Source organism: Oryx dammah, unplaced genomic scaffold (genome assembly GCF_014754425.2).
Source record: "Oryx dammah isolate SB20612 unplaced genomic scaffold, SCBI_Odam_1.1 HiC_scaffold_17, whole genome shotgun sequence".
NCBI classification, from domain to species: domain Eukaryota; kingdom Metazoa; phylum Chordata; class Mammalia; order Artiodactyla; family Bovidae; genus Oryx; species Oryx dammah.
In genome coordinates this window covers 13,957,308-13,972,185 of record NW_024070201.1, presented here as the reverse complement: position 1 = coordinate 13,972,185, position 14,878 = coordinate 13,957,308, and the positions used below count along the sequence as shown (strand labels likewise).

The 14,878-nt window shown below is 34.6% G+C and overlaps 1 protein-coding gene across 1 annotated transcript in view; it reads left to right on the top strand.

The window, feature by feature from the left end:
• The window catches only part of CEP57 (centrosomal protein 57), a 43,097-nt gene that overhangs the window by 21,447 nt on the left and 6,772 nt on the right, over positions 1-14,878 (top strand). The window contains exons 3-8 of the mRNA XM_040257889.1: positions 7,752-7,931; positions 8,290-8,411; positions 10,364-10,480; positions 11,074-11,151; positions 12,401-12,508; positions 13,060-13,137. Coding sequence (XP_040113823.1) covers positions 7,752-7,931; positions 8,290-8,411; positions 10,364-10,480; positions 11,074-11,151; positions 12,401-12,508; positions 13,060-13,137 — 683 coding nt within the window. The remainder of the gene's footprint in view (positions 1-7,751; positions 7,932-8,289; positions 8,412-10,363; positions 10,481-11,073; positions 11,152-12,400; positions 12,509-13,059; positions 13,138-14,878) is intronic.

Genomic DNA, 14,878 nt, shown 5'->3' with positions numbered 1-14,878 from the left:
CTTTTGTTATTTTTCTAAATTGCCAATCTTTAACTGCTGTATTCTGATGAGTAGCACTTTATTAGTTGTTTTATCAACCATTAAATTAGCAGTTTCTTTTATCATCATCTTTGAGATACAGTGTCTTATAAGATGTTTCTTGGTAGAAATCCTTAAAAAACACCTAAATTTTTAAAATTCTTAAAAGACCTCAGATTAAATTTATTTCAGCAAACAGTTTCAAGGCCCCATTACAGGCTAGAATTTACATTCATAACCATACTTGGATACTGTTATCTACCTCGTACTCCATTATACAGTCAGTGCATAGTTTACAAAATAATGTTATTGTGAGATTAATTTTTAAGATATTTGCAATGCATTCTCAGTTGAAACAAAAGGGTGCCTAAACTAATTTGCAAACACCTGTTTAACCCATATGTGAATAAAATATAACACTTCTTTTATCTAGAAACTCATTAGTAAGTATAATTGCCACAGTACAAATGATTAAACACAATTTTAAAACATGAAAAGAAGAAAATGCAGTAACATTTCAGACAAAGCAAGTATATTTCATGTAAACCTCTCAGAAAAACCGTATAAGGTGGGTATATTGAAAATGACTGATGAAACATCTCAAAGATGGTCACTTTCACATACGCAGTATCACAACCATTTTCTCTTCCCACTTTTTCCCCAGTTTGTTGAACGAACCTTCAGATATTTACTGAATGAGTGAAGGCTTATTTGGAATAGATACTCACTATGATAACTTTTTCTTTTCTACTTAGTCAATGTTTTTTTCTCACTAATTCTTGAGAGGGGGAAACTAAACCTTTTTTTTTGTTTAGTTATGGTTTAGCATTTTCATTAATAAATGACAATTTCACTTTGCTATCTGAAAATCACTTTGAAAGTATAAAATTTGACTAATGCCATGGAAAGAAATAATTAAACTATTCTTGTTGTATTCTAACATTAATTTTAAACTTTAGAAAGAAATGAACAAATTTGAAATTATTATTGACATCAAAAAATGTACTATGACAACATCATTCCAGACTTTCAGTGTAACTTACAGCTCATGTTATTCAATACGTTTCAAATGATAGTAATGTGACAAATGGCTTAGATGCTTAAAGCTAGATAAGTAGCTGTAAGGCAGTTCTTCCAGGCCAGTGCCTTCTAACCTTTAATCACATACCATAGTACCTATGGACAGTAAAATGGTAATATATGTACAGCAGGCTGAGATAAACTGATGGGGCTGATGGCAGGTAATCTGAGGTCTTTTCTTGTCCCAAAACAAAAGATCTTTTTATTGTTATTCCCCATAAAAACTGAGAGAAAAAACATCTTGATGTATCTTTTACAAATTCAGTGATATTGGGACCAATAAAGGAGCCAAATTATAGCTATTCTGTTAGATGTTAACAGTTTACAGTGCATCTGATCTCCTTTAAAGTGTTGGGTCTTAGATTTTTATTTATTTATTTTTGGTCTAGGAAACCCATGACTTGTGTATATAAGATTTTCAGTGAAGACTATTTTCCCAAATTTAAAAAACGTACTACAAAGAGTAACATTCTTTTATTTTACACTGTAAATCTCTTATTTCTGGCTTAATAGAAGACAGCTTAACTCGCATATCTACTTTTGCATTCCACTTATGATGATAAATTATTTTGATTAAAGTGTGTGGGAAAGAAAATCTGGCCTTGCACAGGCATGCAGTTGGGAAAAGAGTAAAATTTTAATACCTTTTTAACAATTTGTGGCTATTCTTCCTTGATACTTCATTGCAACTTGGCAAATAATAGTTTCTTAAAATTTTGTTGCAATGTGGATTATGAAAACAAAGGTTTTTATATTCTGGGACCTTGCGACCATCTACATTGTTGCAGATTAAATTTAAGATTCAGAAGCAGTTGTAATTACAACTGTTATTTATTACAGTGGCATCTGGAGAAATCCATATTCAGATTTCAGAAGTTTTTTCTCCTGGTTACACAAAACACACTTCTTCCTCCAGCAGTAAACTGCATAACTAGGCTTAGAGACAAGGGCTCTTATCTGGAGTCAGTTCCACAAACACTTTGTGCCTGCTCGGCCAATCATGATATTTACGATAAAGCACATTGTTTATACAGCCTAGGCAGACTGGTACAGCAGGAGTCAGTGCCCTAGTCATACAAAGCTACCTTCAGTTAGTAACCTAGAGAACATTCCAAAAGTCAATTCCTAGACGTTAAATGTTCAAGCCTGTAAACATTTTTTTTTTTAAGTGCTTTTCCACTGAAATTGGTTTTGTTTTGAACGTTGCATTGTTCTTTAGCCATGCATGATCTTTTTACTTGTATTGACTTATCCACACTTTCAAAATCTGATGTTTCATTATAATCAAAAAATTAATTTGCCAATATCACTGATCTCAATAGAAGAAAATCTTGATATTGAGGAACTATAACTCTCAGAACAGATAACTTTTAATTTTTCAGGATTTTAACTTTTACTTGAATTTTATCACTGACAGCAATTATTGTCAGATCTTTGAAGGCCCAGGTCATTCCAGAAATTCAGGACAGGCTCATTAGATTCTCGAAATGACTACTGAATTCCTTACATCTGAATAGTCTTGGTCTAACAAAAATGCTTTCAAGATAAAATTGGTGTTTCCTTGAAGGAAATGGTTTTTGTTCAGTTCACAAGTCAAACATTCGTACATCAGGACAATTGGCCTTTGTTACGTACTTTAGAGATGTGTTATGTATTTTACACAATATTAAGTGGATGTGTACTCAAGGCTTGAGATTGAGATTTGATTTTTACTGCTTTATCAAGGGCAACAAACACACGACTTTGTTTTTGTTACTGGGAGCAGTGGTGAAGAGTACAATGCCAAAACTATATAGTGTCAGGACCTTGATTTGTGCTAAAATTAACAATTTTACCTAGCATTGCTTTCACATCATCTTTACAAATATCATCACAGTGAAAAGAGTAAATATTAAAATCTCAGTATTAATAGTATAATGGGAATACTAGTGATCTCACAGATCTCACAAATACAGTGATCTCACAGACCTGGTAATAAGCACCGCCTGCCTGCCCCCCACCCCCCCCACCATATGGCCATGTGCTGTGCTTTGAGAACCAACATAATAAAGACTATGAGTACATGCAGAGTAATGTTTGTTTCTGTAAGTATTTTTCACCAGATGTAGGGAGAGTAGATAATAGCTTCTCTTTCCAGAAATTAGATAGTAGCTCCTTGAAAGCAAGGACTTGTAATTTTCTCCTTTATCTTACAGAGTGCTCTGTAAATGTTTGTTGGACTGAAATTTTGATCAGAAATTAAACTGAAGCAATGCCTATTGGGATGGAGAATGGAGACTGGGAGATTTATCCATATTTTTGATGTGGGCAGTGAAGAAGGAGCAATCTTTGAATCCAAGATTTTCTGTTGTGGATGGTGTGATTAAGACAGATTACAGGAAAACTGGGATCTTTCCAAGAAAGATAATTTAATTTTGGCTATATCAAATTTGAGATGCCTGTGAGTTAAGTGGAGGTGACTAGTAAGCACAGGAAAATAAAAGTGAAGTGTAAGAGAACTCTGCCCTGATGAACTCAGACATGAACAGGTATACAGTAGTGAATGATGCCATGTGTATGGAAGGATTTCTCTGGAGACAGAGTAGAGAGAGAAAAGGGTACTGGAAAATAGCACTGTTTAAATGGTGAACTAAAAAGTGCAAATAGCCAAAAGGGTAGAGAGATACCATGAGAGAAAAATACTAGGGAAATTGACAAATGTGTACTAGTGATTTGGGTCTCCCCCTCACCCTACTTTATAGCAAACGTGCTGATACATTAGTGATAGAAATATTCTAGATAACAAATAGACCCAACATTGTTGTTAATGAGGTGATGCTGAGATCTGCTAGGCTTAATCCACCCCAAGTTATGAATGAGTGACAAACTGGGATTGTAAAGAGGAGAAAGTCTTTGTTTTTTTTAGTGCTCCTAGATGTTACTAGAGAGTTTTCAAACTTTTGCATGTTAGAATCACCTGAGGATCTTCTTGGATCTATAGCTTTCATTCCAAATGTTCTTTGATATTTTTAGTTTACTTGTTTTTATGTGTTATGTTCTGGGCATTAGGATTTTTTAAAGCTCACCAAATAGTTCAGGAGAAAATGCAGCAAAGGAAGGGAATCACTGACTGTCTTAGGCAAATGGAATGAATTATAAATTAGTAATAGGAGGTTTAATACTGTTAGGTAAAGAATTCAAGAGGTTGCTGCCATTTGTTTCTAATTTTAAATTAATCATGGAGACTTTCTTGGATACGTTTATTGAACATTATCTGCATACCACCTATGTACCATACAGAGTATGTAGCATTGGAGTTTCAATTATGAATAATAGGTTCTCTCTTTCCAATATGGAGTTCACATTTCAGAGATGATTAAGTAAAGTTTAAAGAGAACTCAATATCTGTCTTTAATGCTAATGTTTCCAGTTTTCTCTCAGACTCAGCTATCTAAAATGTATTTAATATTTCAGATGTATGTTCAAGGTTACTGAGGGTGAAGAGGATAAATTTAAATCTAGTGTTTGCTGTGAAAGGTCTGTTTGTGAAAATAAAGCAGATATGTATGAGATTATATTTCAGTATGTCACTCTTCCATCTTTCAGTATTTGAATATCCTTCTTGTTCTAGAAATGTATTTCCCACTATATCCCTTCCCAGTAAATATATGAAGTTAAAAATCTCTGAATGTTTCATTATTCATTTCTGCATAGAATATTTTTCACTCAAGGGTCTTTCTAGGTACTGTAGTCATTTGAACATAAATGACGCAGTGGTACCAGAGCCACTCACATACTTTTCTACAAGAAAAGAAAAACAAGAGCAATCATTTCGTCACCTAGAATGTTTTTCTTTTAACTCTTAAAGTGAAGATATAATGTAAGTTATTTAGTCATCTGGATCAAAAAACCCCAGAAAATAAATGGATGGAATAAATGTTTGTCATATTTCTTACATGAACTCTTTTTGTGTAAAATTTTATTTTTGACATTGAAAATGTTTTCAGGGATGTGTGTGCATATAAACTTAGGTTTTTATATATTTTTAAATGTAGGTCATTGGTAGAATAAAGTCATTTTTTGTCTTCACAGTACTAGATTTATTTAATAAAACTTAGAATGGAAAAAGCAGCCAATAAAAACTTAGTTATAAGAAATTCCCAGTATGAAATTAGCTTTGGCAAAGAGGAATCTTTTTGGTTTACAAACATGCAAGGAAGGATTGAACAACCAAGAAAAGAATGGCAGATACACAGATGGGCTTTAAGAGCATTGGAAACCAGGTACTCAGACATGGCCTATACTTTCTCTCCATCTGTTTGTTTGTTTAATTCTTCTAGCTAACTTCACTCTCTAGCCACAGACTCACTTTTTCCACAAATCGGTAAACATGGCTACTAATACTTGAGTTTTAAGTTGACTTCACCTTTTTGGACCAGAGTCCAAAAATCCCAAGAAGAGAGCCGTTGTCTGGGCTTCGTTTGAGTGCCCTTGTAGGTCAGTCAACGGTGGCCAGGTTTGTGAGAGGATACTAAACGGACACATCAGTTATAGTTGTAGCCATGGTGATGTAAGAGGAAATTACTGAGAAAAGAGGTGAATAAGACAAACAAACAGTTCACTATACTTAGAGTAAAATAAAGTAATGAGAAAACCAAGGAAACAAAATTAGAGAACATAAAATACAGTGAAAAATCAGGGCAACCTTTATTACATATGATGACAAGTGTGACTGTGTTTGAAAAAACAACTCAAAAGTCTGTGCTCAAACAGAATGACACAGATTAAAGGTGAGAAGTTGGCAGAGACAAGGAACATAGCAAATAAAAAGGATGATGACAGCATTACTGTCAGAACAGTGTCATAGACAAATAGCAGTTTCGTATAACAAAAGAAGTAAATAAGACCCAGCTTTAAAGCAAGAAAGGAAATACCTAGGTGCCAGAAATACACTGAATTTAAGGCTAAAAGCTTAAGAGACACTAATAGGAGTCTTGATATCATATAAAAGCCTTAGGTATTAGGGTACAGTGGGGGAGAATGGCGTCACCGACTCGATGGACATGGAGTTTGAGTGAACTCTGGGAGATGGTGATGGACAGGGCGGCCTGGCGTGCTGCAATTCATGGGGTCACAAAGAGTCGGATGCGACTGAGCTGAACTGAGGGGAGAAGTTGGGATTTTAAATCCAGGTAGCAACTGTAGATAAAAACTTTAGGCCCAGATGAAGTGACTCCCATTGGAAGTCTAATTGGAGAAAAGGAACTGGAATAGCCCAGCCCCCTGGCCTGGTAGACAAGTCCTGGGTGGTATATCAGCGTAGGCTTGTTCTGTGTGCTCTGCTAAGAGAATACTCGAAGACCTGAATAGAGCCGTGCAGTGTTCCTCAGTGGAAACTTTAATACTATGAATACCACTTAAAAGAATAATGTGTGAGAACTGCACCTTTTCTTTTAATAGAAGGCTTCACTCAGATAAAGGATGGCCTCACCATATCAACTAATAATAGATTGTAGAGCTATAAAAATAGGAAGTGTGGAACTGGTACAGAAATAGACATTAGTGGAATAGAAAGTTCATAGACAAGTATGTATAAAGATGGAGTTCTAGAAATGTATCTATATAGATTGACATGGAGAAGTACTAAACTTATGGATTGTAGTAGTTGGAAGGAAATTCATATAATCTTAAATACTTTTAATTATCAAACAAGAAAAGAATGAAAATAATTGAATATTGTTAACACTGCTGTATGATATATAGGAAATTACAGTTATATGAAATTCATATAACAAAATATTTAAATTTTTAATAGAAATGCAAAATAAAATAACTGGAGTACCCTGGATTTCTTAATCAGAATGGCAGTGACATTGTAATTAATAATGGTCTGTATTGGCAAAGACAGGTACTTCTGATAAAAGTGTAAATTGATACAGCCATTTTTTAAAGGTATTCTGCTCTATTCAGGAACCTTTAAATATTCTTTGATCTAATAACTTTGTTTTTCAACTCCTAACTGATAACAGGGAAATAATCTCTTAAGTAATGACCAAAATTGATAGTCATTATCTCTTGGTAGTAGTTCTTCTTTGTTGTATTTACCTTCTACAGTGAATATGCATTATAATTAGAAGCTTTTTGAGGGGCAGAGTGCTTAGGGTTTTTTGGAGATCAAAAAAATAGTCCTTTTTGTGCTTGTATGTGTGTGCTCAGTCATATCTGACTCTTTGCAACCCCGTGGACTAGCCCACCAGGCTCCTCTATCCACGGGATTTTCCAGGCAAGAATACTGGAGTGGTTTGCCATTTCCTTCTCTAGTTTTTGTGCGTAACTGTTTTTTACTCTATAATTGGATTCTGCATGTGATCTTATTAGTAAAACAAAAGATTGATAGTTAATAATATGCCTTAGCACAGTTCATGGCTTTTGTATGATTAGCTAAATATTTTTACCATTTTATAAAATCCTTAAAATGTTTTTTCCATGGCAGAATTTCAGAGATTCACAAGATGTCTTTAAATAGATTTTTTGAAGCAACTATCATGTGATCCTAATTAATTCCCAAAGAGTGATCCTCCATCAATTTTATTTTTTATTTAGATGAATTTATTCTTTTTCAGTAAGCTTTTCCATGGATAGTATCTTACAGTATCCATATTTGTATTTGACAGCTATATTTTCTGCTCTGAAGAATCTTCAAGATAAAATTCGACGTTTAGAACTTGAAAGGATTCAGGCAGAAGAAAGTGTGAAAACCTTGTCTAAAGAAACAATTGAATATAAGAAAGTATTGGATGAACAGATACAAGAAAGGGAGAATTCAAAGAATGAGGAATCAAAGCACAATCAAGGTTTGTTTAGTTATGAGGGAAATAAAACACCATCAAAATAAGTATTATGAAATTACTCTTTAAAAAATTACCCTAAAAGAAATTCCACATTAGTGTTTTCTAGTGCTTAGTGTCTTCTAGCACTACAAAACTGCATTATATTTGGGTGCATTTTGAGGAACAAGTGCTGATGTTCTGCATTAAAATTATTATCTGAATGCAAGGCCGATTAGACTAACATACAAAAAGTGAATGACTTAGGTCCTCTGAAAATGCTTCTAGAGGTACTAGAAAATGTTTATTATATATACTGTAGATTCACGTTATACAGATTGTTAAACTGTCCTGTGAGTGAGCTAATTTCTGTTTTTCTTTTTAGAACTGACATCTCAGTTGTTAGCTGCAGAAAATAAATGTAATCTTTTAGAAAAACAATTGGAATACATGCGGAACATGATAAAGCATGCAGAAATGGAGAGAACATCTGTATTAGAGAAACAGGTTTGTCACTTCACAGAGTCATTCTCAAGAAAAGTTAGCTATAGAGAAAATTAGGTGGATATAAAGACCTTTTTACTCAGTGAGGACTAATGGTGCTGTTATAAATAACCAGTCCTCTCTATCTTAAAAGGTCATTTTGAAGAACTGCTAGTGGAAGCTTTGAGAGAAAAGTGGGTTTTTTTTTCTTTCAGTAAAGCTGTAGAGAAGAGTTTGCTTTTTGGATGACCCTCATACACACTGACATATCCTCTGTAGCTTCTGCTTTGGGACAGTATAATAGCCCATGACTGAAATTACTTGGGATCAGTTATGGTGTCTGAAGATTTGATTGTTCTCCTTCATTGTTGTTGTTGTTGTTGTATTTGATAGAGGTTTACTTAGATTGGAAAAATACTGTCACTTGAGTTTTCAAGTCATGTTAACTTCTTTGTACATTATATTAAATAAGCATATTATGTACCTCTCTGCTTCTTGTATTTTGTTTAAAAGACTCAAGTCAGGAAGCATGTTTCAAAGTTCTTTATACTCTGAAAAGCTCTTCACAGTTGTTACTTTAGCAAAAATATTTTGTTCTGTCATATCAGAGGTATTTTTATTTAAGTAACCTATACATTTGTGAGAGAACATCTTCAACATCAGCCTCAAATACATTTTTTAAAACATGCCTCATTTTCCTATTGTAAATCTAGAATTTGAATTCATCATGAATACTTTTTTAGCATCTTAATTTTGTTATACAGAAATTGAATATTTTGTTGAACACTCCGCAGTGTGAAAGAAATTGAATGCTTTCCACCTCAGTTAGCCTTTAGTCATAGTTGGAGATATTAGACCTAAAAGAAATACTTGATTGCATGACAGTATTTAAGAGAATGTTTCAGCAGTTCTTTAGTGTGAATTATAGTTCTCTTTACTGTGCCATTGAGTTTATTGTGACCTTATATTCTTGTTTCCAGTTGGGTCTAACATTTTTATGTGATAGTTGGAGTGGGGAAGGAGGTGATCTGCCACATGATTGGAAATAGCCAAGCATGTTCAGTAAGCAATATAGTAATTCTCTTTATTAGGATACTTCAGTTCACAGGTTAGAAAGCACCTATAAAACGGTAGTGAGATGTCTTGACTAATACATCTATGATACATAAATATGTCTTTGAATTAAGCTCTGTTTTCATCAGTAAACTTTGACTAGTTCATTTAATAAGAATGGTTCCAGTACTGAAAAAATGTGATCTGTGCCAATTTTTAGCTTAACGTATTCTTTTAAGGACAGTTACTATCCACTAAGGTGGGTAGGAGGCAATTGTTAGTTGACACAAATTCCTGAGAAATGTATTGAGTTTATTACTTTGTCATATTCAAATTTCTGTTAGTATGATGCCTATTTCTGACTTGTATATGAAGATACACTGTTTACAAGTTCAAATGCTTAGTAATTTGACTTTTTATGTGTATACTTCAATTTAGCATATTTCCACTTCTTATTCTAGTTTATCTTGTGACTGACAGTCATTAAATCTGATAGGTGGTAGTCTTCAAATCCTTAACTATAAACCTCAGAAAAGAAAAAATGATGGATGCTTTGCATAGAATTCAGAGGAAGCGTAAATGGTAGATACCAATACCATGACTATTGCCTTAATTAAAACTGTTTAAGAAAACCAGACAAATTACAAGTATTTGTGTGCAGCCTGTATGTCACGTGAATACTGTCAAGAGTATTATCAGTGTATAGAACCACATGTTATGATAGTATATGATAAGAAGACTTCACTTGTATTTGTTAACATTTCTATGGTTTCATCTTAATACTGTTTTCCTAGAATTTCTCTGCAATATCTAAGTAGTTCTGTGAAAAGACAAGTAGCCTATTATACTCTGTAATAGTTTTTTCAGTTTTTTGTCAGATTATCATGCTATATTTTCATGCTGTATTTAATATTGTTTCCCAGGTCTCCCTGGAAAGAGAACGACAACATGATCAAACGCATGTTCAAAACCAACTTGAAAAATTGGACCTTCTTGAACAGGAGTATAACAAGCTTACCACAATGCAGGCCCTTGCGGAAGTCAGTGAAAATTTCCTCCTCACCAGTGCATAATATTGGTTCTTTTGTAAAATTGGTCATTTTATAATACTAGATATTTTATAGGACAAAAGTGACCTTATAGCAAAGAAACATATAGGGGTTTTCTTTTTAGGAAGAAACCTAAATTTGGAGAGAAAGTTCACATTTTACAATAGTAGTGTACCTAAGGAAGGAGTTCTTTTTGAAAATACTGACAGATGAAATGTTTTTCAGTATCCTTAAGTCTTGTATCACTTTAAGTTTTTCTCTGAGCTAATTTTACTTTTAATTGATTCATTTGGGAAGTGCTTAATACCACTGAGACTGTAAAGCTCCAGACCCAGCAGCCGTGCAGCCTACAGGCCTTCATACGGGGACTGTGCTCTTTGGCCACGGATGTCGCTCGTAATTCTGTGAAGTCTTCAGGCAGAGTCATGGGCGCTGGCAAGCCCAGAGCCACCACTAGGGTGAACTCACAGGCTTATGTTTACCATGCTAAATTTTACACTTACCTATGTTGCTTATATTAAAATTTTGCAAATACACATTGAAACTCTTTTCGCTATTACCACTTTTAATATTTTTATCACTAGAAAAAAATGCAAGAGTTGGAAGCAAAACTCCGTCAGGAAGAACAAGAAAGGAAACGAATGCAAGCTAAGGCAGCCCAGGTAAGTTGAAATGTCAGCAGGTAAGCTCCTCACATTCCCTACTATTCTTTATATATAAATAGATGTAGATGTGGACTGCTTTATTTATATTTCAGAATGGTCCAGTATATAAATTTGCAGACTTAGCTTCATGTGAAAAATATAAACGTTTTTATAGGCAGATAGTAAAAACTGAGCAATTCTTTAGGGTTTTTCCAGTTGTGGACTTTCAGCCAGCTTTTTTTTTAATCAATAGACTAAAAAATATCAGAATCTATACACATAATCATATAAAACTTTACAGTCCTATAGAACTTCACATCAGTCACCATTGGAAATGTTTGAAATCCTCATTCAGTATCCCGTCTTGTAAGAGCTTCTCTTTTTTGGTGGCCTCCAGACAGCAGGTCAGTAGTGAAGGTAGTGGGCTGCCCAAGAGTTGGTGACCTGTACTAATTCACTAAAGCCACCATATGAGGAAAATGAACGCTGCTCATTCCTAGCCCTGGATTTTTATCCCATGCAGTGGTAGCCAGGTAGGATAGGTGAAGCAGTGTGATGATCGGAATTTTTCTCAAAAACTCAGACAATTTTGTTTCATAGGCAGGTTTGAAAACCACTGTTTGAGACAACACAGACATGTACATATGTATATAATTATATTTTTTTAAGGAAAAGTTGAAAACAGCAGCCCTTTTTGAAATCCTTAGTAGTTGCTTATGGAATTTCTACTGTATTAAATTAATGTAGTTACTAAACTTCTAGAGAAAAGGGCTTGATTACATTCTCTGACATACCTTCCAGTTCCTTTGGACATAGACTTCCAGTTTCTTTTTCTTACATTAAGTGTATGAGCTTTTAAAAGAGGAAGATTGTACTTTGTTGTCCAGCTGCTTTGTGTCTAGTACTGTTGTACATGCGGTATATGAAAAGAAGAAAATACTGAAACTTTGGTTGAGTTAGAAATATTGGCTTTAACTTGTTAGATAAAATTTAAAGACCAACCTCAAATAAGGAACTAAAAGGAGCCAGGCTAAGTGAAAGGACAAATTATAGGACAGTACTTCAAGATAAAATGAGAGAGTGGTATTGATTTAAAATATTGGACAAATGTTCACAGATTGACTCAAGACATAGTTACACAGCTGTGATGTGTTTTTTAATCTGTACTGTATGATACTGCTGTAGGTTTTGTATAGGCGTTTACATGGCATTGAATCATAACTTTTATTTCTTCAGTATTGACTTTAGGCTCTCATGTTTTTCCTAGTTGCAGACTGGTCTAGAAGTAAATAGACTTATCTATGAAGATAAGGCAACTTCATGTGTTCCCAATACCAAAAGAATTAAGAAAAAGAAGTCAAAACCACCAGAAAAGGTATGAAAAAAGAACCATGAGGTACTGTTTATTGCTTGACATAGTTTATGTGAAAGTATTCATAAGCCATGTGGTCCTTCAATCTTGGATGAGTAAATCTGTTTCATTCTAAGTTTCTTCATGGGGAAAATGGGGATAAGTAATACCTACTTCTGCATTTAACCCTAGCAGGGAGATAATGAATATGAAAGCATTTCAGAACTACATAGCCCTGCACAGATACTAGTCATTATTCAGCATTGCATTAATTTCCCTTTGCTCTTGGAAGTTTGTGTGTGTATATGTGCATATGTACGTGCATACAGACACACAGAATTTCTCTACTGAGACTGTAACTGCTGTTTTTGGCAGGTGCTATTTTTTTCTTTCTTAGCCTTTCCTTAGGGTAAGATGTGTGTTGACAAGTAGTATGAGGAGCACTGGCCGTAATGCCAGTAGAGATAAAACAGGCAGGAGCCCAGCAGTTACATGAAGTTTCAGGTTAGTCTTATATAGGCAGCTCTTATCGTCATGTGAGTAAAATTGCTTTCTTTTTCTTCACTTCCATGCAGAAGGCTTCTAGGAACTATTTTGCTGTACAGCCACATTATCGATTATGCTTGGGTGATATGCCATTTGTTGCTGGAAAGGTGAGTTGGTTGAACTCTGAATTTTTTTGTACAACTTAGATCTCTGAATTAAATCCACTCATTTGCCTGTATACCTATAAATGGTGAAAACTTATTCTGCTTTTTTACCAAGGGATCCTAGTGTTGTAAGAAAGAGATGGAAGAAAGTTTATAGGACCGGGGCGCAGGGGGAAGCCTCGGTGGGACACTTTAAAGCAGGTTAAGTGCATGTGGAAGGAAGTAATGAACAAAAGCAGAGACCCTGGTTTGGTGAAGGTATGGTTATGGATAGGAAAGGAAGTGGGAAACTGTATATTTGTAGCACTGGAATTTTCATATCAGCCCTGTTGATTTGTATTTAGGTATTTAAGTGAAAAGAAGTCACGTCCTCTTTGTCTTCACATGCTTATTAAGGATTGATTCTCCAAGAAGCAGCCATAAATAGACTTGAATCTTAAGTTCCTTTAGTGCTTAAAAATGTGGAGATGGTTATTTTGTCAAATATCAGCAAGTACTGGGTGATTTCTAAGAAGTGCTTAACATTGTGTTAGTTTATACCACTTTTTTCATTAATGTTTGTGTTTCTGGCTGTTTCAGTACCTTGAATACCCAACTCTAGATGAGTTTGAGAGGCTTGAGGAATAAATTTTACTTATTTATTTTAACCCACAGTAAATTCTCAGTGAAAGCTTGGGGAAGGAACAATTTCCTAGCTTTTCCACTTGTCCTTTATAGATGTGCCTGGCACAAATCATTCCTTAAAAATTTTGCCATTGGCTGTCCTTATACCCTAAATTTAACCTCTTCTTGGATTGCAGATATCTTTTGACCTACTTTTTTTCTTGTATCTGTTGCTCCTAACCATTGTTCTGCTTTGCCATAGAATCTCTGAGTTGGGTTGGAAACAGTTTCTTAAAGGATGACCAGCTGTATCAGAATCATTGACTATGCATTTGAAAAAGCAGATTATGAAGCCTTGACACAATTCTCCTAAATCAGAATTGTTTAGGTGTGGGGCCTAGAAAGTATATTTAATTGGTGCCCAGTCTCAGTCTGATGTTCAGTTACGTTTGGAACCGATTTAATAACAATTCCCCGTCCAGTGTTTTCATTATGTAAACATTCAGCATAATGGTCCTAGACTCTGTCCAAACACACTACTGATGAAACCTCATTATACCTCAGACAGCCCTTCACGTTTTTATAAGGCTTTACTTGGAAATGCTTAAGTGACATGAAATATGTCGTTGTAAATACTACTCAGTGGGGTTTTCTTCTGCTCTCAGGGATACACATAGATGATGATGAACTTTTGAAGATAGCTTTATTTTTATTCTTACCTTCTTCTAGGTTACTAAATCTTTTTCTTCAGCAGTTCTTAAGATGTGCTTTGTGAGCTTCTTAACCACTTCATCACTCCATTCCTTCCTAAACCGAGTATAGGCCTCTCAATTTGTGACTAGCACAGAGTAGTGTGTCATGTTCTGGAGGTCTGGGAATTCAGCCTAGTATCGAATTCATGTTACAGGGAAGCCGTAGCATCCCTTTCACTCGTTAGTTCCAGAGTCAACTAAAGTTAACTTTAAGTTTACTTTAGGTTAACTTTAAGTTTACTCAGGTCTTTTATTTAGTCTTGGGATCAGCCTTTCTAGGTCCTATATTTGTGGAATTGATTTTTTTACGCAGAATTTTTAATTAAATGAAGCACTATAGGAATTGATTCACCCTTTGCCAACAAAGGTTCGACTAGTCAAGGCTATGA